Here is a 26693-nt window from a genome sequence, read left to right as displayed (position 1 = left end):
GTCTAATTTTAGTTCATTGTCTGAGAGTTGTGATGATAGAACAGATGGTAACCAATGATTATCAGTCATGTAATCTAGAAGAATCATGATATATAGATTGAAAGGAAAAACTATAAATGTAAAATATCTTAAAGACTACAACTATGCTGAAACATAGTATACCGCCAACATTGATATAGACTTGTGATCGTATAGCAGAAAGCACATGCATGCACATCAAAATGTCCTGTCAAACAGTTTTGACCTATGACCGGTCGGATTTGTGAAAGAATTGAAAGATTTAATCAAATTGAGTGTATTGATAGCCTGAATGATCATTGGTATATCATGTACCACTGTAATAAACATCAGGATCAATATCATTGTGCTAAGTAAATTTTTAATGCAAGTCACCCTATCCAAATATTTGTTTCCTTCTAGAATTTTGAACGATCAATGGAGTTGAAGAAGGAGTTTGATGAGGCTGGTTATGAACCAACGGGGGCCATCTTTGCCTGTCTTATGAACGTGTGCTGTAACCAAGGCAAATGGACTGAAGCCATGGAGTTGAAAGATCAACTGTAAGTCTTTTCCCATTGGATGTGTTTTATGGTAAATCTGTCATGATTTTCAAGTCTTAAATATTTAATGAAAGATTGAAGGATTAGTGGTTGATATTATTTTTGAGGATCTAATTAAGTATTTCCATTAATGTAATCTTTATATTCTTATTCTTTAGAAGTTGTAAATACCACTAAAAAAAATTAATTGGGTGGTGCTAGTTAATTTTTCCATCTGAATGATTTTCTATTGAAACGCAATATAAAAATCATATATTTATTCGATAGACTTCATTCGTAATTTTTTTTAATGAATGAATTATATTTCAGGCTCAAGTTTGATCCAAGTTTCAAGTTAGACATCTCCAAGTATCGCCATTTGATCTGCTACCTGGCCAAGAATAATCAACTCCCAGGTTTGTAAATGACATTTCATGTGTAATTCATTTTTATCCATTGAGCCTTTTTACCTTAACCTCCTATCCAAGAGATGTAGTAGTATGGTATTTATTCAATAAAAAAAACTGGCAAAACAGTCCAAAGACTGAAAAATCCAGTGCACAGTATAAACAAAGGCAAATTACAATATTATAAAGATGAAATAAAAGCAAAGAATTACAACCAACCAATAATCATATTACACAATCATAAAAGATATACCAAAAGAAAAAAAAAGAAACTTTAAAAAGAAACATATTGATCAATGAAGCATGTACAAACGTCAAGAAGTGTGAAAGTGTAATTCGAACAGAACTCAACTAGGGCATTAAATGCTATATTACATGTATAACCAAGTAATACGGGGACAAAAATAAAGGGGGAACAGAGAAAGGGAGAGAGATAGTGAGAGGAAACCATATTACGGGAATCATAAATATAAAAAGCAAATGAGAAAAGGAAGAGAAAGAAAAAAAAAAGAGAGGATGGGATAGGATGAATGATGAAAAAAGAGTGACAAGGGAAAATAATGGAAGGAAAGAAACAGAAAGGAAAGGTAAAGGAGGGGCAGATGAAGGCAAGATATGGAAAAGAAGACCAACAGAAGGGGGAAAAATAGTAGGGAAATATGGACACAAAGCTGGTTAAAACCTTGTAAAAATATAGCAGTAAGTGATGAAAAAAAAATGCCAAGAATACGTCAATGAAGAGAAAAAAAGGTGAAATGTGTGGTCGATGAGATAATGGCAAGAAAGATGGGCATTGGCACGAATTAAAATTGAGTATATACATACATTAGAGTTAACTGTTACATTCATTTGATCTAAAAAATAAGAAAATTGTGCAAATCACCGGATTGCCGGGGAATAAAAACCAGTTCAGAAAACATTACAATTTCAAATATTAACAAGGTAAAATATGGCAGTAACAAGCTTTCAATATTGCACAAAATCAAAATCACAGTAAGCTCATTTACACGCTTGAGGTAAAGTAAAAGAGGAAAGTGAAGAAAGAAGGGGGTAAGAAAGGAGAAAAAAGTGGAAAAGAAAGATCAGAAAAGGGAAAAAAAGGAAAGTAAAAATAAAGGAATTGAGCAAGGTTTGTGATAATATAGAAAATACAACAAAATCAATGCAATCATTGTGAATTCAATATAGATACAATATGTGGTATCGCGGATTGTTTGAATATTCGAGTTCTGCAAAATGGTATGTCCAAGCATTCAGAGTTCCGGAGCTGGACATTCGAGCGGGACTGAGATCTTCTGGTAGGGGGGAGCATATCTCGATGACGCTCAGATTTTAGTAACCCAAGTCCAAAACGAAGCAGGAGGTCATCTCTACGTTCTTTGAGAGTTTTTAGTCCGTACAACGTAAGCTGATCGAAATAAGGTAGAACATTCGGGAATGCAATGCAGCGTAGAGCTCGCTTTTGAACACGTTCTAGTTCTTCCACCTGGGCCGCAGTAAGACTCGAACTCCAAACTGGTGATCCAAATTCTAAAAGTGGGCGAATGTAGACTTTGAAGATGGTCACCAAATAAGGTCATCGAAACTGAGGAGCTCTTCCTTGGGTTCTAATATTGTTTTATTTTAGAATTTTTTTATTTGTGACATACTAATGAGAATGTTACTTCCATTTTGTTTGCATAAAGCTGCAATATACTAATGTACACAGAAGTGCCTTTTGTTATGAAACTTTGTAAAAAAAAATGTCATTTTGAGAGTATGCTAAGATATCTTTGATATTCAAATTATATTTTCCAGTGCCTTGTTAATTGGATGAGTTCAAAGTTAAAAATTGTTTATCAACAAGTTACTTTACAGTTATCAATTAGTATTAAATTGAATCAAAGGAACAACAATTTTACATACCATTGGTATACAAAATTCCTTTAATTGTTTGTTTAACTTATGTGTAATATTTTCATGTATGTACCATATTCATGTACCAAATTTATTTATTATTATTTGAATGAATGATCATATGAGCAGGTGTGTATTTATATTACTCTAATCGCAATAATTGTTCAAACGTCAGATGAATGACATGAAGATTAATATGCCAATACAAACCTATTTGGTGTTATTTATAGATGCTTTGAGCATGGTACACGAGATGAAAGAACTTGCCGTTGAAACGGATCGGATGGAGAAGCAAACGTTTCATATGCTGAATGAACTAGCATCTGACGGACTGACTGAAGAGGTGGAACGCATCTTTGAGACGATGGTGGAGCTTGATCTGGTGAAGCCTAATAATAACCTTGTGGGACCCATTGTCAGCGCGTACATGGCCAAGTAAGGACCTTTCATCATTCATATCTTAAAGTGTAGTTGTCAAACTCATGATCACAATGCTGAGGGAATGTCTGGCCCATGTACATAATTCAGCCCCCAACATCACTCTTCCAGCTGTTCAGCATCCAGTTCTTGTAGGGCTTAACTTAATGCAAAAATAATTGATATTTCAGTTGTGTTGTGATGATCAGTTGTAGTAATTTCAGTTGAGATCATAACATGCTCTTACATACTGAGAATTAGCAATGGGGTATTTTTTATTTTGATGATTATATGTGTTTTATTGCAGATGTGCAAAGGGAATGTCAATCTTGCGATATGAAAGAATTTTTCTGATCAGTGTAATGATGGAATTAATGCTTAGACATGAGAATTTGGTTTTGATGATTGGTTTTCAGGAATGATTTGGAAGGAGCGTTGGCATGTATCCGAGACTGTCAAGCGAAATACAGCATCATGCCTCACTTTCAAGATGTCTTGGTTCGTCTGGTAGAAGAGGGCCATACAGACCAGCTTCAAAGAGGTTAGTCTATTTATTGACCAAGGGAGGAGATGGTTATAGGATTCATGGAGCTGTAGGTAGGTGATGACGAGTTGTTCTGGTGGTGGTGATGATGGTGATGATATGTTGCTATGATTATGGTGATGATTGTGGTGGTTACTGTAGTGATATGTTGCAATGCTGGTGGTGATGGTAGTGGTTATATTTTGTGATGATAATGGTGAGGATTATGATGATGTGTGATAGTGATGGTGGTGGTGGTGATAATGATGATGACGATGAGGATGATGGTGATGATGATGATTATGGAGATGATGACGATGATGATGATGATGGTGATGATGATAAGGATGGTGGTGATGTTTATGATGTTGGTGGTTGCTTTAGTGGTGATATTTTGCAATGCTGGTGGTGATGGTGGTGGAAATATCTTATGATGACAATGGTGAGAATTATGATGATATGATATAATGATAATGGTGATGATGATTTTGATAAGTAATTATGACAGTGGGGGTGATGGTGATGATAATGATGGTGATGATGATGATGGTGATGGTGATGATGATGATGATGGTGATGATGGTGATGATGGTGATGGTGATGATGATGATGATGATGATGATGATGATGATGATGATGATGGTGGTGGTTATGGTTACTGTGGTGATATTTTGCAATGCTGGTGGTGATGGTGGTGGAAATATGTTATGATGACAATGGTGAGAATTATGATGATATGATATAATGATGGTGGTGATGATGATTTTGATAAGTAATTATGACAGTGGGGGTGATGGTGATGATAATGATGGTGATGGTGATGATGGTGATGATGGTGGTGGTGGTGATGATGATGATGATGATGGTGATGATGATGGTGGTGGTGGTTATGGTTACTGTGGTGATATTTTGCAATGCTGGTGGTGATGGTGGTGGAAATATGTTATGATGACAATGGTGAGAATTATGATGATATGTTATAATGATGTTGGTGATGATGATTTTGATTAGTAATTTTGATGATAGTGGGGGTAATGGTGATGATGAAGATGATGAGGATGATGGTGATAATGATGATGATGGTGGTGGTTATGGTTACTGTGGTGATATTTTGCAATGCTGGTGGTGACGGTGGTGGAAATATGTCATGATGATAATGGTGAGAATTATGATGATATGATATAATGATGATGATTTTGATTAGTAATTATGATGATAGTGGGGGTGATAGTGATGATGATGGTGATTATTATTATTATTCTAACAATGTTAACATTATCAGAATGATGACTATATTGGATGCAACATGTGATAATTATGCAGTACTGAGTAATAGAATCCAGACAATATCACTTTGAGTATTTATCAGGCATGAGAATTGTCAGATTTTTATCGGAATTCCGATTTTTTTTCATCAAAATCTGTGGTCGCCGAGTTCGATGTGAATTTGTGAATATTTGGGGGGTAGGGTCTGGGGGGTAGCGAGTCACTGCGAGGTTGAATCCTTACCGGGTCGCGCCGGCAGGGAACGCACTGATCGATCAATTGCTAGCTACGCTAGCTCAAGCAGCAACATGCACGGAGCGCGAGACTGCACCGCGCACTATTTCGCTTGCACCATACCATTGACTGACATGAACGATGCGAGCGAAAAGCGTGTGGTGGTATCAAAATGGCGGCATCCACACCGAAGTTCGTTGATCGCAATGGGGGAGAAGCGGACCCGAAAGAGATAGATAAATCCGTCAAAAATAGATGGCACTGGTCGTGGCGTGACCATATAATTTTGGAAGGCACTTCTGATCAACATTTGGCCGGGGATTGTTTTCGTAAGCTGTACAATCCCGGTGAAGCTTGGTGCTTAGTTATGATTATGGTGCAATGACAGCATAAGGATTAAGGTATGGCAACGGAGGTCTTACACTTCTGTCGCTTCCAGAATAGTCTACTGCATTGTACATGCTTGTGTTCCATAATTGTCTCTCAATGTCAGCAGCATATGGTTTACTTTACTATAGGTGTGGTGTATAGGTCTTTACACAAACAGTGTTCATAAAGTACAAATTGCATTGTATAGTTTGTCAAATTTTTATTTCCTTTTTCTGTCAAATTGGTACTCCACAATGTCAATGGGTTCCTTTTTCTATCAAATTGGTACTCCAGAATGGCTTCCTATACCCCCTTTAAATGCTAAAACCCAGGAGCTTCAGGGGGCGCTGCCCCCTGAACGCCCGCCAGGGCGCTACCTCTGGACCCCGCCAGGGGCGCTGCCCCTGGAACCCCGTCCGTAGGTTTAATTTCCTTTCAGATATTTTTCAAGAAACTCATTCTCATGCCTGATTTATGATAATACATTTTTTTTAATGAATAAAATTCAGCAATTACCTCTCTTTATATCTACAGCAATGGACTTTGCAAGCCAGCAGCATGGTGATATTAACATGCTGTATGACCTCATCTTTGCATTCTGCACTTCGGGAAAATACAAAGAAGCAATGAAACTAGTTGAGGTAAACACCAAATCCAAATATTGTTTTCTGAACAACATACATATCATGTGATACAGTGTGATGCAATAATCATCTTGTATCATTTTTTTTTTTTTTTCATAGGACTGGGTGAGAATGATAAGAATGATTCCATGAAGATAAATAAATATTCAACTTTTTGATGATGAAGGGTGCATATGCTGTGGAGTTTATCTTCTCAATAAGTTTAGATAATCCAAATGATAACTGATAAAAAGAAGAAAGTTAATGGTCATTTTATATTGGCACTGTTGAATGATCTTGTATTCTTTTTAACAACCAACACGTAATGTTTGCAGTGGTTGTGATGTTGATGATGGTGAACTGTACGTTATTGCTCGTATCAAAGATGGTGCTGACGACAAAAATTATGATAATGATGTTGCATATCATTACAATGATGAAAGCGGATATTTACATTTATCTTGTGTGTTCTATTACCCTTTATCTTAACTAAAATAGACCCCTGGTATGATTGCAAAGAACAAGCGTATCCAATGGTATGCTGAACGTTGTATCGGAGCTAATAATATGGAGGCACTGCAACAACTGACAGCCATCACCAAAGACCTGTATGCTTGTGATAGGGACCAGATGTACTTCTATCTTATTCAGTTGCACAGTAAGTCCTCTCGTGTGTGAGAAGTTCTCAATGTGTGCGAAGGGCAATGTGAAGCTATTCTGTCTCACAGCTCACCAGCTACTCATCAAAGACTTATGTTTACATTAAGAATGATGATAAAAAAAGTTAATAATGCAACTTCATATCCACTCAGCAAAGTGTTCATATCCACTCTGCAGAGTGCTCATATCCATGCCTCAGAGTGCTCAATGTGCTAATTATAATAATGATAATGATATAGGTATATTTATCCAGGAAAGCCACTTCAGTTCTGAAACTGTTCTCCCAGCAGGCCCTGCTATTATTATTACGCCGGCTTTAGCTGGGCTGCCTAGGCGCTCAGTCATTCAAGGAATTTCCTTCTACCGGGTACCCATTCACCTCACCTGGGTTGAGTGCACAACAATTGTGGATAAATTTCTTGCTGAAGGAAATTACGCCATGGCTGGGTTTCGAACCCACGACCCTCTGTTTCAAAGTCAGAAGACTAATCCACTGGGCCACAATGCTCCACATGAGCGTAGTGGTGAATTCAATTCTCATGAGCCTTGATCAGACGTGGGGTCCCAGTCAGAGTAATATTTTATTATGAATGGATTAAAATTCCAACAATGTTTCTCTTATCATGACCAAGACAAAGGCTGTTTTGGTCGGAATATTGGGTTTTTATCATACCAAATTAATTATTTCTCTGATCCACATTTCTGTTGTATCTTCCCTTCAAAGCTCGTAATAATGATGTTGATAAATGTCTTGAAGTATGGACTACTATGCAAGAGGAGGGTGTGGTACCTAGAGACAGAACAATGCGTTATCTTGCCAATGTACTACGATCATATGACAGACCTATACCATTCGATGTCCCAAAGCTCACTGCTGAACAGGTATACACTTCTGCATCTTGGGGTTCAAAACTTTGTTTTGTTAGAATAGTTGGACATTGAAATTTAAACTTTGCAGTTGACTATTTTTTTTTCAGTTTTGTTTGCATTGTTATTTTGATAAAAGTGTACTATTCCGAAGCTGATCCATGATTTAAAACTTTAGCTAGATGTGAAAATATTAATGTTTTCAAAATGATTTAGGCGATTGTGCGTCAAGTGGAGTTTCTCATTTCACTCTTAGTTCAGTAAGAAAATAGAGAAAAAATGAACAAAGACAGCTTTTCAACTTCGTTTTCTATGTTAAAGGTCCAGTCTACCCCAACAATTGGTTGATATAAAAAGAGACAAATCAAACATGCATAACAATGACAATTTTTTCAAAATTGGATGTCAAATATAAGTGATATGACATAAAATTCTGCTTATTTTTCACAAAACAGTTTTATGCACAATATATTGATATGTAAATGGGAGAGTCAACGATTTCACTAACTTTCTGTATTTGATTGTTTGAATTACACAATATTTTTTGCAGATTCAGACAAAAACAATATTCTTGATCATAAGTTACAAATTATCATGAAAGGAAATTATGTTACATCTTTTATATAAAACTTAAAGGAAACACAATAATTGTTATTTACTTCTACTTAATGACTTATTCACATGGTTTCTTTTCTTTTTATGATTTGTTATATATCAAACATTGTAAAATATACTTTGTTGACTTTTTCCCCCATTAATTGTGTCTTCAGCTTGACAATCAAGAACTTAACACCACTGAGAAGATAGATAGAATCTTGAAAGCAGGAGTAAGCATTTGCTTTTTTTGTTACTAACATCAAACACACATCATTTTTGTAATGTTTATTGATAATTTTCCATGATATAAGACATTTTGATTTATCTTTTTAATCCCTATTGTTTGCTCTTTGATGCTTTTTTTTTGCGGGGGGGCGGGGGTGTATTGACATTTAATAAAAGATGTTAATGATTTGTTTGATCTTGATTTACTAATCTATGACCTAATATGTTAGGTCTTAAAACTTTTGTTATCAATTTGCATTTCTTTAGTATTAAATGTCCCTATAGCATAATCACTCATTGTTTGTAGTGTTTTTCCAAGAAAAGAAATCGTCATTATTTTCACTAGCCACACCTTAATAGTAACTTGATAAATTAGGAAGAATGTCTTTGACTTGATGACTAACAAATTAAATATTTTTCATTAAAACTGTCCATCATCTTGTTAATTTATAGAATATTGAAGGAGCAGAGGAGCTTTTGAAGGAAACTCTTGCGAGTGGGAAGGATGTTGGTTCTGGTGTCTTTGACAGGGTCATTTTTGAGATGCTCAAGTTGGGTCGTATTGATGATGCTCTCACTGTCAAAGATTTGTAAGTACTTTTATTTTTTCTCATGCTAAAGACATTTATCTCTTTTGCCTAGGATGTATTTTCCTAAGCGAAAGACACTTTCTCTTACATTAGGATATTTCTTATGCTTGGTATAGATGTTTCGCTCTTAATGATGCTCCTGTATTATGCTTCAGACATTTCTCTTTCATAGCAAGGATGGTTCTTTCTGCCATGTTAGGACGTTTATTATGATTAAGACATTTCTCTTCAATGCTAAGGATATTTTTTTCAATACTTTTTATACCCGAGTTTCAGGTCACATGACCAAGGTCAAAGGTCATTTAGGGTCAATTAACTTAGACCATGTTGGGGGAATCAATATCAAAATCTCAACCAAGGTTCAGTTTTTGAAATGTCATCATAACTTTGAAAGTTTGTAGATCTAATTCTTGAAACCTGGATATAAGCGTAATGGTGTATCACTGAAGATCCTGACTGAGTTTCAGGTCACATGACAAAGGTCAAAGGTCATTAAGGGTCAATGAAAATAGTATTTTATTATCATATGAATATTTTCTTTTGTGAATTATTCAATAGTTGTTTTCAAAGTGAGCTCTGCTGCAATATTGAATCGCCTATTAAATGCAGGCAAGACTGCCAGAGGCAATCCACTTTTTTTTACTTTACCATTCAGTGTCTGGATTATAAAATGTTTTATTTTCTTATTTATCTTTGTAGAGGTGAGAAATCATGTGACTTTAAGATGTCCATCATACTCACCAACAAACTTCTCATTGAGTATATCAAGAAAGGAGATATAGAAAGTAAGTTAAGTTGATGAATGCTAAGTAGTACCTTTATTGTAATAATATTAATGTTTACATTCATTTGTGTTCATGTTAACCCCTTATGAGATTGGGGTATTTTGGAGGCTGGAAAGTCTGGCTGTCGATCGTGTGATCACAACAAAAAATCGGCATGCATATTGCCTATTGCTTCATGGTTGATCTTGATTATTGGTATCATGCTGTAAATGAAATTGAATGATGATTTGGAAGTATTCAACTACCAGAAAAAGTGAAATTTACATGATTTTCCGATTATTTTCACTGAAACTTTAAAAGTGTATACTCTTCATAATTGGTCTTTTTATGGAAAAAGACCTATGCTGTCACTAATGCTACATTTCTATAACTAATTTGCTATAAGCCAATCAAATTCTGGGATTTAAGTAGCCGGTGGTTATTGCTGATACTTTTCATGCAGTAGAGATGCCAAATATAATTCCATATCTGTTGTGTATTTTAGATGCAGAAAGGTTACTAGACCAGACGTTAGATTCAGGGGAGGTCCCCAGGCCATCTGGAATCAGAATGCTGTGTGAGAGATATGAACAAGATGGACTCTTAGATACACTCCTAACTTTGAAGGAAAAATATGAGGAGAGAACGCAGTCTCGCTTTCCTATCGGCAAATCGGTCCTTGGGGCTTATATTGTGAAGTAAGTTATCAATTGTAAAGTTTGAGAATGAATTTGATGAAATCTGTAAAAGAAAGCATATTTATTTGTCCAATTATTTAAAAGCTGATTGTGAAATAATGTGGGGGAAAAAATCATTCTGCACAGGTCATCAGAGCTGCCAACCAGTACATTTTTTGGCGTATTTAGTATGTTTTTGCAACCAAAATACGACAGTACGTTTTTTTCTGTAAAAAATGCGATTTTGTAAAAAGAATAATAAAAAACTTACACAAATATGGTTATTGGATCAATGTTATTTCAGGTAACTTGTTTTTTTTTCTCAATCAATTTGTTAAAACCATGGTGAGATATACACATGTTTCAATGTTTTTTTTTTCATGTGAAAGAGCAGTGCACATTTTAGCTTGCATGTAGCTTGAGCGCCGCGATGAGAATGCGCGCCACGCATTTCATTATGAAACGCAGTTTTTTTTGGGGGAAAAATACATTTTTTTATCACAGAATGTAATTTTTAATTCCCAGAGGTTGGCAGGTCTGGGTCGTGTATGGACATATTTATCATTGCATTATTTCAAAGCAGATATTCTCCCAAAAATAAGATTTTGTATGAGAGATCAATTAATAAGGTTTTTTTTACGAAACTAACAGCAGCAAGAAATTAATTGCATTGCAACATACATTCTTGTGCATAATTAGTGTTTGAAATGACCCTTTAATAGTTATAGTTCAATAGAAATAGACATAGTGCTAGAAGACTGAAGTTGCTAGCCCACGAAGAATGCTCTCATAACTAGTAATTTAGAAAACAAGATGTACACAGCAAGTTTGGGGTTACATGTATATGCTTAATGGAATTGCCCTTTGGAAGATGAGTTGACCTTTGATACTATTGACCTTTGACCTTGTAGGGGTGATGTAGGAGGTGCAGTGTCGTACATAGAGAAGGAGCTTGAGGAGGATCCTAAGAGGTCAAGACGGATTGGTATGAGGTCATTCTTTGGTAAACTTCTTCAGAAGGATCAGCCATTGGATGAGGGTAAGATAATAAATATCTGTCTTTAGCATAGTACATAATCATGTGTAAAACTTGGAATAGTACTTTTAATAATATGTATGCTATGTTCTTCAACGCTCTTATTATAAATCCTTTTGTTGTACTCCTCTAACCTCAATATGTGTTCTTAATAGGCATCTAAGAATGACATTTTGATCCATCTTTAAAAAATGGGAAGGAGGACTGTTGAACATCATTTGATAAAAAATGCTGAATATTTGTACTTGTATAGTATGGGAAATTATTTTGGGGATATATTATTTGAGCTAGTGCTGCAAGTCAGGCGCCATGTTCGGGTTCGGTTCGGTTCGGCAAGGTTCGGCAGAAATTTGCCGAACATTGGTTCGGTTCGGGGTTCGGTAATGATAGACTGTACTGATAACGCTATAGTTCATTCAGGTATACGTAGCGTACCGGTAGACAATTTGTACTTGATTGACTGCATGTGCTCGCGCGTACCTCTGTCACATCAAACCATTTTATCTCTATCTTGTTGACATGAAACTATGAAAGTTATAGCGCTCAACGAATCAACTGTTATCTCGAATTTGATTATCTGATGACAGATTTATTGGGTAACTCACAGTTCTAAAATGGCGACTCTTCCTAGTCGTCCATACCTGGACCACACTTTGGATACTTGCCAAATTAACTACGCTCGCGATCGCACTCGTACCCGTACCAGCTAGGCCAGCGCATGCAGTCCCCTTGTAGCGGGACTCTGAGCTCATGAATATTTATATATACAGTCCGGCCAAACGTGATTGGCAATTGCATCACATACGAGGCGGCCAGCGCCAGTGCACTGAACTGTAGGCATAGTAGGGCCAGGGGCGTGTCGAAGAAAGTGTGCTTATGTAATGCGCCTTTCGCTAATTGGCTCGATGGGTGAACTAAACCACCAATCGCATGTCGCTGATTGTCGCATCGGTACATACAGCCACGTGCTTTGTCTGCTCGCGAAACTCAGCTCACTGATTGAAGAGCAATTCCCGAGATTTCTATGATTTCATTGGTCAGATTTCATTCGACCATGAACATACAGACCAAGTGGGATGCAAAGTTTTACGACTGTAATGGGACAGGGGGAGTAGAGTGATCATCGAATTGTTTATGGTTAATTTGAGAAGTTGATAAGAAAGGGGAAAAAAAGTAAAGATTGGGGGTCATTTTCCCCCAAGAGATGAATGTTTCCGCATGGCTTTATCTTCATTCAACTTGTCAACGAGGGGAAGTGGATCTTGCTATATGCTATACCGTAATCATTCATGAGTGTTTGATTTTTATTTTCATCTGATTGTTAATAATAAAAAAGATAACTTCACCTCATCTCATTTCTATATTATTTGTTTTGCGTCTCTCCTTTTCATCTCTAACAGTCACTCACTTTATTTCCCACTTTCACTGGATCTCTCGTTTTCAAAACTCCTTACTTCTCTCTAAAATCATGAAAACTAGACAGTAGCGAGCCGACACCTCAATAATAATGTCAATCATCTCAATCAGATCTTTATTCTCCGCCGCAACAATACACGAGTTACGATCTTAATCACATCGTATCGTAATTCGTAATATTAATGGTACTTCATCTTTCACTTTCGGTTTATTGAGCTCATTCATTCAAAATACTTTGAAGATTTTCAAACAAGAATCTTGTTCGCCACCTAAAAACAACAATATTTTAGATAATTAGATTTAACCAATGAACACTCATACAGTTTTGGTTTTCTTTACCATGCTTCGGCGATTCGGCCACAGAGCGAAAGATGATGAAAGCCAGTAAAATGATTATAGCGCAAGCTCGCGCAACATCATTCATCGGATCTCCTTTCTTAATCAGGGCCGTAAAAACCACAATGTCAACATGAAAATGAAAACAAAATCTAGTAACCGCAAAATAAGCGCATACTTCCAACATACAATTGCAAAGAAGATCAAATAGAGAATGCGCAAATATAATGATTAGAAACGGTGTAAACTTATAAATTTGTTAGCTGAAAGCCGTTTTTTTTTTTTTTTTCCGAACTTCCAAACCAAGTCTTAGTGTTCGGTTCGGTTCTGTTCGGTTCGGAAGTGCCATGTTCGGCGAACTACCGTTCGGTTCGGCGGTTCGGCTACAGCACTAATTTGAGCTATATGAATGGGAATATTATTTTTTTTCTGCAGACTATCTTATGAAGGAATTCCTCTTGTAGTAACAAAACATAGTCCAGTATGTTTAGGTCCTCAGTTCTCCATCGTACTTGAAGGGTATTTCTCTCTCTCCATGTGGCTGTTTCTACATATTCCCTTCCCATCATTAAATGTTTTTCTTTCTCATATTTCTGTATTGGCTACTCTCTTTTTTGTAGTGTATGCAATGGTGGACAGATTAGTAGCTAAAGATATAGAAGGACCAGCATGGCAGCTTCTGTACTCTCATCTAGACAACGGCAAGACAGACGGAGCCAGAGATGTCATTCAGGTAACTAGCTTGGCTTGCTACTTGCATCTGTAAATTGCCACTTGGTCCACACCCACTTCGGCTTTTTTCCATTTGGTCTAATCCTAGTTTGTCTACAACCAGCAGTTCATCTACTAACCATTTGGTCTAACTGCCATTTAGCCCATTTACCACATTGTCCAATTTCCAATTATGCTCTCTCCATTTTGTCTAGTATCTACTTGGTATGATACCACTTAGTCCGTATGATTAGATGAACTGTTTATGAAAAAAAAATTATTTGACATAGTGTGCAAATGTAAGACAAAGTGGTACAAGTGGTATGGAGGTATGTTTTAACATCTTTTAGTTGATATTGATAAATGCTTAGTCTTAGAAGCAATTTTCCTTTCAAATCTTAAGAAACCACTCTCAAAATTAGTTTTAGAACAATTCTCCATTCAAATCTTAAGAAACCACTCCTAGGGACAGTGATTTTCCGCGATCGCGGAAAACGGACGGAAATCACGGAAAAGGGCATTTTGAAACGGAAAGTGGCATTTCAAACGGAAAATCACAGAAAACATATTTTCCTCAAAATACACAGAACAGCAATAGAAATTACTCAAAATCTCAACAGAATATCAATATTAAATGGCCACAAAACCCCAGAAAACACGATCTCACTTCGCTACAATCATGTCAATTCACACATCGTGACTGCACTCGATCAAACCACTCGCCGCCCATACCTGGCGCCGGCCCGGTCGGGGTTGTATTGGGCTTATCGAAAACATTCACATGCACACGCTTCATTTCAACAACACGGTCGTGTGTTACTGCCCTCTACGTTCGAAGATGTAACAGCACGATATCGGGGTCTTGAAATCCAAAATGGCGGATAGGCGAAACTCGTTGACTGCTGGAAACAATGTCCAAAAACCCGAATTATCAATGAAATTTCATTTAACCGTAAAAATAATGCTATTAATTCGAAAGGTGAGGATGTATTTATGTTAAATATGTTTGTCAAAATATTTTGTGTACCCGCATAGATCCGATAAGAACGGATTCTATTGCGTTGCTGGTACAGTGGCAGATACAAATTTTGACCAGCGCGGGTGTGATATTGCTATTCAATGTGTAAACGGAAATCCCCTTTATTTATGTACACAAAGTCTATGGGGAAACATAATTTCCGTTTCTGACATGCTGAAACGGAAATTGAGATTTTCTGAAACGGAAAAGGCAATTTTTTAAAACGGAAAATCACTGTCCCTACACTCCCCAAAACACCTGAACCATGTTGCAGTAAGTATTGATAATAATATTTCTCTTAATGTGATTCCTACATGTATGTTATTATTATCATCATCATTATTATTAGTAGTAGTAGTATTCATGGTTTATTTCAAATTGTATCTCGCAGCCACTGGCTGAATTGTACACAATTAACATTTTTAAAAAAGATACAAATATGGTCATGGTAATATGCACAACATCAAAATCCACAACAAAATGTTTCATGAACAATCAAAGGTAAAAGTAATTAGAAATAAAAAAATAAAAGATCAGAATAAAAATTCAGAAGACACTCAGAAGTTTTATTTATGGGATTTATTTTCTTTCTTTTTATCTTTCAGAGATATGATGTGATCAGGGAGAAGTCATCAGGTTTAATAGGATATGCCATAGAGATGGTAGGATCAGACAGTGATGTGGTAAGTCAGTCATTATCAAGATCGTTCAAGATATGTCCTCTGATTAAAAAAGTTTAGAGTCGCATCCAACTACTGAGATTTATATGGAATTATGAATTCTGAAGTACTTACGAATTACAAACGTTTTTTTATGGTCTCATTACTCTCATACTTACATGTAAATAGCTTGTTTCTCCATAACATGTAAATTTCTTCTTAAATTGCTTGATTTTACACATGAGGCTTGCTTATATTCACAATTTAGGAAAATCTTTTGGGTAAATTAAGTTTGATATTGGTTGATGTATACATGTAGATGTGACAGTGGCGTGATTCAATGTCAGAGTTTCTGAAAGTTTGAGCTGTTTTGTGATATAGTATGTTTTTCCTATCATGCAACATTGGAATGTGTCCCTTTTCTCTTGTATACTAAAGAGAATAGGGTAGAATTTTGTTTTAAAGAATCAATCATGGCTGAGTGCCTCTGACTGAATGTTTTATATTCATATCAATCAAATGTACAGATGCAATTTTATTCTCAAATCAAGGTTAAATCTTATGCATGTAGAGTTGTAGATGATATTTGGTCAGATCAGGATGTCAAATGTAATATCTTAATACAAAAGAACATTGTGATAATTCACAGATGTGATCATGCTGTAATGATTTTGTTTTCCAGGAGGAGAAGATTGAACAAGTCTTGGAAATCACCAAAGACCAGGATTATCTTGATAGATCAAAGATCTACTTCTATTTACTCAAAGCACATGGTAAGGTTTACTTAATAAATCAGCTTTTAGAGAAAATCATTTGGTTGAACATTTACAGGCTGATTATGCAATTTCCAAAAAATCCCAGACCTGCATAAATGTGTGCTCAGTCATCAATGAGTTTAGAAGGAAAAAATGAGGTTAATGTTGTGAAAAGTCATGTTTAATTAAACTTTTGATGCAGACACATGTATTGAGGTAAGTTGAATCCTCATATGACATTCTGTGATTGTCTGTATTTTCTTTTACATGTCGATATATGTTTAGCATAATTCTGACTTGGGACAAATTAGTGAAATTTCAAAGAATGCTCCACAATATACCATGTTTATATTCTTCAATATCATTCTCACAACTGGTTTATTGATGTATACTGATTGAAGCTGGAGTTTTATTTTTTTTAGATAGATCCTGGCTATATTAAAGGATATCAAGTTAGTTGTTGGTGATAGAAGCAAAATTTAGATTGTTGTTTCTAGCTTGAATGCCTCATATGAGTTCACACAAATGATCCAAATCACATTAATGATAGCTCAGTAACTATGATTTGTCCCATGACCAGCTTCACTTAAGTCTAATGCTGTATTGATGTAGAAATTCAACGAACACCAACACCGAAGGTCAACACTAAACATAAGAGCTCCCAGTGACTTCATTTCTATTGTAGTACTTCTGCTGCAAGTATAGTCTTATTACTCAATGATGGCATCTTTCAATGCTGTGAATTGGTCATCAAAGAAATGCTTTGATTGATTTTTTTTCTGTGCTATCTTACAGACAACCAGAACAACTACCAGGGTGGTTTGATGGTGAAACAGAAGATGGAAGAAGAAGGCTTACACATGAGTGACTTCATGCTCAAGAGACTAGCTTTATTACTAACCAAGACTGGTCAACCAATCCCATTTGATGAACCACCAGTGAGTGACAAATAAACTCCCAGGGAGTGTTTCATGTACAGCTTTGTCAGGGATTTTCATTGATCACTTTGCTCTCAGCCAATCAGACGCAAGTATTTCCAGTAACTTGTAACATGTGTCGGCGAAAATCACTGACAAAAATCTTTGTGAAACAGTCCTTGAGTGTTTTTGGTTCTGCTGTATGAAATTAGTTTCTGACATAATTTTCTGACTCTTTAAATTATGATTAAGAATCAAGACAAGTGCAGAAAACCTGCAATCTAGTGCCAACAGTAAAAAAATGAATTTGCAGCTTGATTTTCGCCAATGGCAAGTAGTCATTGAAGTTACGATTTTTTAAAGCTTTGTTTACTCGTGACTCCCTTGTGTAATAGGCAAGTGAGTTAACAGCCAACTGCCTCAGTGTTCTTTAAACATTTCTAGACTTGGTGTTTAAAGAAGAGAGCAATTTCAACCACTAAAAACTGTACTATTTTGATGGTAAAAGGTCTATGATAGTGTCAAGGAAATAATGTAATCAGGGTCACAGATTCTGTTTTCTCCACCCATAATGATTTATCACTATTTCCATGCGTTCAGATTTGGCAGTACTTCAAATTCAATCTTATTAGTGTAATGTTGTGATGAACTCCTTGACCTTGGGGAAAGTGATGATCCATTTGACTGTTCATTTTAGAATGAAGATGAACTAACAGTTGTCTTGAATTACTTCTTTCATCCCTTCCCCCTTCCCCCTGAACCAGAATCCCATCTCATTTTACCGAGAGAAGCTGAGACTGGAAGGAAAAGACAACCTACCTGAGATCAAAATCGTAGAGGATGAGAGCTGATGTTAAAATTAATTTAAAAATGAACTCTATATTCTATCTGGATCAAAAAGAAGAACATGAGGATGGAGCGTGACAGGAGACAGAGGGTCAGCTACGGGGCACCTGTTCAGCGACTAGTGGTTGATTCTACCAAATGCCAGGGGTAGTTGAAGTAGAAAGAGATTTATAGATTGTTTTTATGATTTTGTATGTTTTATACATCAAGAGTTGTATTTTGAGATTTATTTATTGTACTTTGATTTGACAGTGCAGTACTTAGGATGTTGAACTTGTCTTTTGTACCCATGGTGATTCTATTCATGCTGAAGAGTTCCATGTGATTGTTTGTTACACAAAAAATTCACAGGTGAGATTTTCTCAGTCATGATGCAGTGCACACAGGGATATTTACAATGGAACAACAGTGCAAAGTGCCAATGCCTAATCATTGTGAATACCTGCAATACTCTCATCACCTTTAACACTACAAACCTAACCTGTGCATTATTTGTTTTATAAATGGTTAGGCACTTTGCATTTATAGTGGACAAATTTATGGTTCAAATCCCTCTATTTTATAAATTGCACAGAATAAGAGCTTAACAACTGTTTCCTATTGTGACATCACAAGTATAGCCATAAACTATGATATACACCTCAATGAGCTCACCGTTCCTTGCTATATCCTTCTCTTAGAAAGAAGGTGCATTTCAAGGCCTATCTACATGATGCATTGCTGCATCCAAAATGCTCAAGTGTCGCACCCAAAATGCACATCTGGAGGGTTGACTAGAATTGAAACAACATGCGATTGCCTATGCATTGGCTACTTGCTCCATCTGTTTTTATAGAAAATTGTTAAGAAAACTTGGAGTCATGCCTATTCAACATAAAATACCCGAAAAGTAATTACGGTGAGTTTTGGTAGACCACCAAACTACACAACTCTGATATATTAGGTTGAAATAAATTATGATGTAGATAGTTTGTACTCTGTGGAATATCAAAAATATCTGTATATGCGATATCTTTATACAAAGTTTCCACTGTGGCATTAGATGCAGTACTGATATACAAGATGCATTTCTTCTTTTTGCAGAGTTACCTAAGTGTATTTAATTCTAATGCAGTTCATGTGTTTTTTGCAAACATTTTTCATATTTGTCTCACAAATAATGTGATCAATCACCTTAGGCTTAATGATAATAATGATAACAATAACAGGCATTTATATAGCGCCATCTATCTATAAATATTCTATTCCGAGGACCAAATGTTACTTTTGGGATGATGAATCAGAGGACAGTTATATATATCAATACTCTTCTTGATTTCAACAGACAAATATTATTGCTTACATAGGCAATTCAATACGTTGGGGCACCATTTATCAATTGTGTACTCCTTCATTGCTGTGTTGAATCAATGGATAATGTGATCCCATTCATGCATTAAATCCTATGGAGTCTAGGTCTACAAAGTGAATTAGTGAACTCCTATTTCATGATAAAGTGAATGGTCAGGTATTGGTCAGTTTAAGGTCAGAAATCCTTAGTATAATGAGACTTAGCACTTCATCATTTACTTATAACACTAATGGAATTCGTTCAATTTGGAATTCATTCATTTGTTAGATGTGTACTGAACTGGGCATATTTGTGATAAGAATGCTTGGTGTTTCTCTGTTTGGGAAGCTGAAAATGAATTCAGATCCTTGTGTTCAAATGTCTATATTGCATCAAATAAGCATCATCATCAATTATAACCTACGCAATTAACAGGCATGGAATAAGGGATTGCATTATTTGTATTTATTTAACAATTTCTAAGTATAGATTGGAACATTTACATCATTAATAGTAATTGTTATTCTGTTACACATTGAATCATTAGAATCTTAAATGATTCTCATAGTTGGGTTGAGTGATGATTAAACCTTGCTAGAATATCTCTTTGAAGTTGTCTTACTCAAAGAGTAAGAAAGCTGGTAACAATTAAAAGCCCACATTTATATATGTTTTCATGATACCACCTTGAAACTTTGTTTCATGCCATACCTCAAAACATACTTCTCATTCAGTAATAAATGAATATATAATCACTGATTCATAATTCATGAGGGTGGGTTATAATGATATATAATGATAATGATATATATAATGATAGGAAGTGTCTCATCGTTTATATTCTTGCAGGTTGTGTATTCGAGTACATTGATGGGTCCACTTGTTGTATTTCTATGAAATCTATCAATTCTATGCATTTGTCTCCTGTAATGCAAAGAGTATAAATACAGGGATTATGCCAAGGTATTCTTATTTTTATTTATTTGATTTTTTTAGCAGGGAGGGGGCAAGACTCAAGAAGTAATGTCATAATAAAATCACAAGGAGAAGACAGTCACCTCCCCCCTCCCCTTTGTGATGCCTCCTCTATTCAGTATGATTACATTGGAATCTCTTTGGTATAAATCCTTCTGGAACCGGGACATTACCTTGTTATCCCATGTCTACATAACAGTAGAAAACAAAGAAATGGACTTTATAAAATCCATTGTGACATTGTTTCACCATATTTTCTTTACTCTGAATGTTGAATTGGCCTGTCACATATTGATGGTCTAGTATCATGTGGAATTTGAAACCATTAAGATTCAAGACCTGATAGCAAATACTGTAAATCAACCGATTCAGCTGTGTTTTATTACCAATGGAGGCTTGTTCCTCACAACCTGTATACATAAATGTGTATGCTTTACAGCACATGATTATATATATTGTCTATGAGCTCCAGGGCTTTGTGCAGTGTACCCAAAGTGGTTGCAAGCTGCCATTAAAATCCACTGCACCTGCAAGTGAATACCAAGTCAAATTTCTTGCTTAGTATTGTCCAACTTCTGTTTTATTACATCCTTTTTTCAACAGAGTATATGCTGCTGGTTTTAATTCATAGGTGAAATAAATTATCAGCCAAGAAGATCATTCACTCAGAGAAATGGAAAATAAGAATTCACTCCGACCCAACACCTTTACTACTAGACCTCAGGCAATTGATGACAGAGTTCTGTGGTCTAAAGGGCTTAAGATCTATACCTCTACTCTACAGAAATTCTATTCCTCCACTTTTTTTTATATATATATCCCAGCTTGATGGGATTTTTTGCCAATTTGAGGATTGTTACAGCCTGTTGTGCTGTACCTTTTCCATTTCTTTTTGCTATGTTGTTATGGTACAATGAATGTTTCATCTGACGATTCTCTACATGATGTGGTATAATGCAAAGTGGTATATCCTGATAGGACCATGGATCTGCTGTGTCAGACTTGTACACTATTCCACAAAAGTTTATCAATTTTATGACCATCTCCAATGGAAGCTCATGTATACATTGCAAAATGCATTTCATTGGCACCTATTAATTGATTAGAGTAATTATCAATTTGATCTATGATATACAAATTAATAAATCTAATGTTAATGTACACTTGATATGGAGACAAGGAATTGTGTTATTCAATGAACCCAGCATGTATTGCCTATTTATTTACCGTTGCCTCTGTGCAAGTATTTATATTCGGTCTTTATGGTTGTTTAATTAGTGGGTTTTCATTTTCTTCTTAACCCCTTCCCAACTGAAACTGCGTCCTCTGTGTACTAATTCCTATGGGAATCAGGGGTCGGTAGAAAACAATTTTGGACGATTTTTTGTTGTTGTGTATTTACTTTTTATACCCTGTATCCCCTCTGGATGATCACCAAATACTATTTTCTCCTCATTGGTGAAAACTGCTCCATGGTGACCATGCACTCCATGAAAGGTGCCCCTACTGCAACCTCTGAACTCATGTTCCAGTTCAGTGTCACTGAACTAAATGTATGAATATGAAATATAACAAGTCATTGATAGCATTTATATGATATCTTTATCCGTAAATGTATTGTGCAGTCCATCTGTATAGCATTTATTGTCATGTTTTGACAAATAAAAATTAATCGAAAGATGAGACTTTAATCACTTAATTTTGTTGCTTTGTGTGTTTAGTGTTTTTCTCATTCTTATGTACAGTATAATACACATATGTCATAAATATGTAATGTGTGTAGAAGGATATTGTACAAGCAAAAATGATTTCTGTTCAAGTGGACATTCAAGAAGCATTGTTCTCTGTACCTTCAGTTAAAATGTTTTCTCCTTTACCTTAGAATAATTTTGACAGTTGAAATACAATAGCTGGTTTTGCACTGTAACATCTTCACAACTACAGCTTAAAAAAGGGCAATGCAACCCCCGCCCCCCCCCCCTTCACAGAAAACGCACCATCTGAAGAGTAAATTTTAGCATTTTTTGCGAATTAAACTGAAGCACAAAGTGGATGCGGACGGTAAAAGTCAATCAAAGGCTTTTCAAATTGCACACGTGAACATTTCCTGAATAAGCAAGTAAATTAGAAATACTTGTGGATTGTGGAGGAGTTACGTGGTAAAAAAAAAAAAAAACCAGCAATCACATGTGCACGATTTAACATGAGTATGTTAAAATTAGGTAAGATACATATCTGAGAATGTATTGCTGTAATTTATGGCATAGTTTGACCGAATTTGGGTGGTAATGGCTGAGGTAGAGGGCTGGGGAGGGGAAGGGGCCTGAATCAGACCCATGCAGTGGCTTACCGTGGGTCACGGTATGGAGGGGGGGGGGGGGGGTACCAGCAAAAAATTTGAGTCACTTAGTGAGCGCGCTCAATTGCCAGGTATACTGACATTAAACGGATATGTATCTCACTGATCAAATAATGCGAGCGCGAGCTGAAAATTTTTGATATTCAGACCTGAAGAGGGGCATTCTAAGGCTTGTTTGTATGAATTCACTAAGACCATACGTATTTCACTAACCAAATGATGCAAGCACGAGCTGAAAATTTTTGATATTCAGATTATTTTTAAGGACTGATTTTAGGAATTCATGAAGAGCAGACATATCTCACCAACCCACTAATGCGAACGTAAGCATGGACAGGAAATGTTTTATGTTAAGACCTTAAAATGGGGCAATCACTTTAAGTAGTCATGAAAAAGAGCAAATGTCATAAAACAATAACTCGAAGTGCGAGGAAATATATTTGGTGTGTATTGACTTGAAAACGGGAGGTTATAGTACAACACGATTATATATATCGTTAAACAGGCAATGCGAGCACCAGGAACAATGAAGACATAGGCCCTGAGCAAATTGTTTCATAAAGTTATGAAAAAAAAATGTTTCTTATATGTAATATAACATGATTATAATATGACATCACATTATAATGAACAATAATTTCTCTTTCCCACTAAGTTTCTCTTCCTTTCTCCTTCTTTTTCTCCTTTTCCCCGTTTTTTGCCAGCGGCACTTGCCCCCCCCCCCAAGAAGCCACTTGACCCATGTTTAGGCATCAAATAACCCTTATATTGGAAAAGTCTTTCCTTATATCAAATTTGACTAACCCCCTCAGTATTTGGAATAGATGTATCTATGTATCTATTTTGGTTCACAAAACTTTTTCTTACCCCAAGTAGATAGTATGGTAAATAAATGAAACAATGCTTGACGTTGATAAATGAGCTCTTCAGTTATGTTTATCATGCCTACTAAAGAAAAAGTTTGATGAACCGTAATAAATCTATTACGAATACTGAAGATAAGGAGATAAGGCTCGTCACTTCACCTCAATATCATACATGTTCTACTTCATTTATCATTTCTCAGTTCCAAGTAGCAATGTTCAGAGTCTTCGTTGGATTTTACAGATGGGCCTAGCTACATCTATGAGTGGGATATAATTTATACACAAATACATATTAAAGGTCAGGTCCACCCCAGAAAAATATTGATTTGAATGAATAGAGAAAAATCAGACAAGCATAACGCTAAAAAAAATCATTCAAATCGGATGTATATGACATGTTGAAATTTCGCAGATTTTTTTTTTGCAGATTTGACCATAAGGCCTAACTTGACTGAACTAAAAAATGTAAAACACTGGTAATTCCACATGTTCAGGGAGAAATTAAACTTTGTTTCACAGGACAATGAGGAGAAAATTAGGATATTTCATTTTTCATATAATAAAATACAAAAGAAATAATTAGTGAGTGAGTGAGTGAGTGATGCGGGGAGTGATGTCTTCAGTCCCCTCATTTGCATATACCGACCAGGATGTGCATATAACTGTTTTGTGAAAAATAAGCCTGAGCGAAACTGGAAAATGTCATAACTTTCTTATTTTTCATCCGATTTTGATGAAATATGCAGCGTTATGCTTGTTGGATTTTTCTCTTTTTATACAAATGAACTTTCTGCTGTGGTGGACTTGTCCTTTACTGACAAACAGGCGCGTAGCCAGGGGGGGCGGTGGGGGCGGTCGCCCCCCCCCCCAAAACGTCCCCAAAAAGAAAAAAAAAAGAAGAGAAAAAAGAGAGGAGAAAAGGAAAAGCGAAGGGGGGAAGGGAAGAAAGGTAGCTTTGTGGGTTTTTCTTTTTATTCTTTATTTTTTCTCAAAAGAGAAACTCCTTCACTCTTGCTCTAAATTTATATATATAAATTTTGCTTCCGCGCTGCGCGCGGTTAAATGACAATACTGCAGTTCTCCTTTGTTTCCCTAACCCTTCCTCTAACCCTGTTTTTCGACCTCAGCTATGTGTTTCTTGCCAGTTAAAGTTAGATGTATACATTAGGGCATGGAATAAGAGTAAGGTTAGGCCGAAGTATATGAAGTTATCTTTTTTTTTCAAATTGATCGCGCAACTTCTGGTCGGGTCGACTCCGGGCGGGTAAAATCTGTATATATTAATTTCTGCCGTCACCTCCATATAGGCAACTTCTCCCGCTTTTCAGCTCATTACTAAACAACCATAATTTGGGGGCAAACAGGTTCCTAATTTCAAAAGAGGAAGGTATAAAATTCGTGTCGTATTAAATAAAAAAAGTACAATATTTTTTAAATCAAATTCTATAAAAATTTCCCTGCACATTCATCTCCTTTCCTGTTTTGCGCCCTCAGTTTGAAATTTTGAATGACACTTAAGTTTCTTTATCATTCAAAATTAAGCGCTTCAGGATAAATCAAAGAAATTATACATTATCCTTTTTTATATAATTTCAATAAATCACAGAAGTTTCAACTTTTTGCGCATTATTTTTCTTGTAATGAAGTTCAATAATCTTAGAAAATCAATTGAATTAGTGCTGATGGGGTAGAGATATCTGCATTTGATGAAACGTCCGCCCTTTGAAATTTCAGAGTTTCATTGCTCTGCACGGGGAGAAATATCTTCCTCCCGGCATATACCCTTTTTGTTTTGCGAGTTAAAGATATGCACTGCCGCTAAATTGTTTGTAATAAAATCTGATCTTTCTAAGGGAAGCATTCAGTATAACTTAGAGAATACCCTTATCTCGGGACCCTTTTCTTTAGAAAAAAATTGATAAAACGCTTTAGCTTTCGCGCGAGGTAAATATTATTTTAATTTCCTCAATTTTATCCCTTTTTGTGCGTTCACAATCACTTTTAAAACAATGTTCAAAATCAAAATATAGTCAACTGAATTGGAGCTGATATAGGTACTAGAGACAAGAGAGACGGCTCCTTTTCATTTTAATTTAAGAAACACCGAAAGCTTCGCGCGGGAGGGGGAAACTCCCCCTCCCTGAACCCACCCCCTAGGGAAGGGAGCGCGCTTCGCGCGCTCTGTAAGTGTTGGCACGCTTCGCGTGCATTTACCGCCCCCTCCAAAATGAAATCCTGGCTACGCGGTTGCTGACAAACGTTTCTCAAAGAGTCGTTACCATTTGTGTTCATCACGCTCATCTTGATTATCCATGCATGAATTTAATTTTCAACATCAAATTACTGCTAGTATGATACTTGCCGGAAATGTTGATTTTTATTCTTTCATAATTATTTACAAATTTATGTTTTTACATGTTTCATATTAGGTCGATTATGTATTACCAATAGTTGAATTACATACACTTTTAAGAAGAAGAAGAAAAAAACCAGTCATTTGTATAATATTTATGAAAGGATCAAAATCAACGTTTCCGGCAAGTACCATGAATTGATGTGCGTTCCTGTCGTACTATACTTGCTCTCACAGTTATAAATATATTTGTGAAATGAAACTGTCATTGGTTTTACCCCCAACCCTATTCATATTTTCAATTTCTGCACATCCTCACACATAACAACATGACTTATCTAATAACACTGTTATTAGATATTAACAGTGGTCATTGTGATAACATAACAAAAATCTTATCACTTCCTTTAAAGGGGAAGTTCACCCGGACAAAAAGTTTACTGTAAAAATAGCAGAAAAATA

The 26693-nt window shown here is 35.9% G+C and overlaps 1 protein-coding gene across 2 annotated transcripts in view; it reads left to right on the top strand.

The window, feature by feature from the left end:
• Window positions 1-22352, top strand: part of LOC129265285 (leucine-rich PPR motif-containing protein, mitochondrial-like) — a 38208-nt gene extending 15856 nt beyond the window's left edge. The window contains exons 20-38 of one of the 2 annotated variants that reach the window (XR_010294168.1): window positions 421-560; window positions 870-955; window positions 3073-3277; window positions 3676-3800; window positions 6186-6292; window positions 6773-6932; window positions 7659-7816; window positions 8572-8628; window positions 9077-9213; window positions 9913-9998; window positions 10483-10675; window positions 11566-11693; window positions 14063-14175; window positions 15777-15854; window positions 16513-16603; window positions 17381-17523; window positions 18267-21230; window positions 21310-21521; window positions 21859-22352. Coding sequence is in view for 1 of the 2 variants with exons in the window: in XM_064102440.1 (XP_063958510.1) it covers window positions 421-560; window positions 870-955; window positions 3073-3277; window positions 3676-3800; window positions 6186-6292; window positions 6773-6932; window positions 7659-7816; window positions 8572-8628; window positions 9077-9213; window positions 9913-9998; window positions 10483-10675; window positions 11566-11693; window positions 14063-14175; window positions 15777-15854; window positions 16513-16603; window positions 17381-17523; window positions 18267-18353 (2094 nt within the window). In the remaining variant the exon portion in view is untranslated. Of the gene's footprint in view, window positions 1-420; window positions 561-869; window positions 956-3072; window positions 3278-3675; window positions 3801-6185; window positions 6293-6772; window positions 6933-7658; window positions 7817-8571; window positions 8629-9076; window positions 9214-9912; window positions 9999-10482; window positions 10676-11565; window positions 11694-14062; window positions 14176-15776; window positions 15855-16512; window positions 16604-17380; window positions 17524-18266 lie in introns of both variants that reach the window. The other variant, XM_064102440.1, reaches the window with a different exon arrangement.
• Window positions 22353-26693: the final 4341 nt, after the last annotated feature.

The sequence above is a fragment of the Lytechinus pictus genome, chromosome 7 (genome assembly GCF_037042905.1).
Source record: "Lytechinus pictus isolate F3 Inbred chromosome 7, Lp3.0, whole genome shotgun sequence".
Taxonomy (NCBI): domain Eukaryota; kingdom Metazoa; phylum Echinodermata; class Echinoidea; order Temnopleuroida; family Toxopneustidae; genus Lytechinus; species Lytechinus pictus.
Note: the sequence above shows the minus strand (reverse complement) of the source record. Positions and strands in the feature narration are given on the sequence as shown.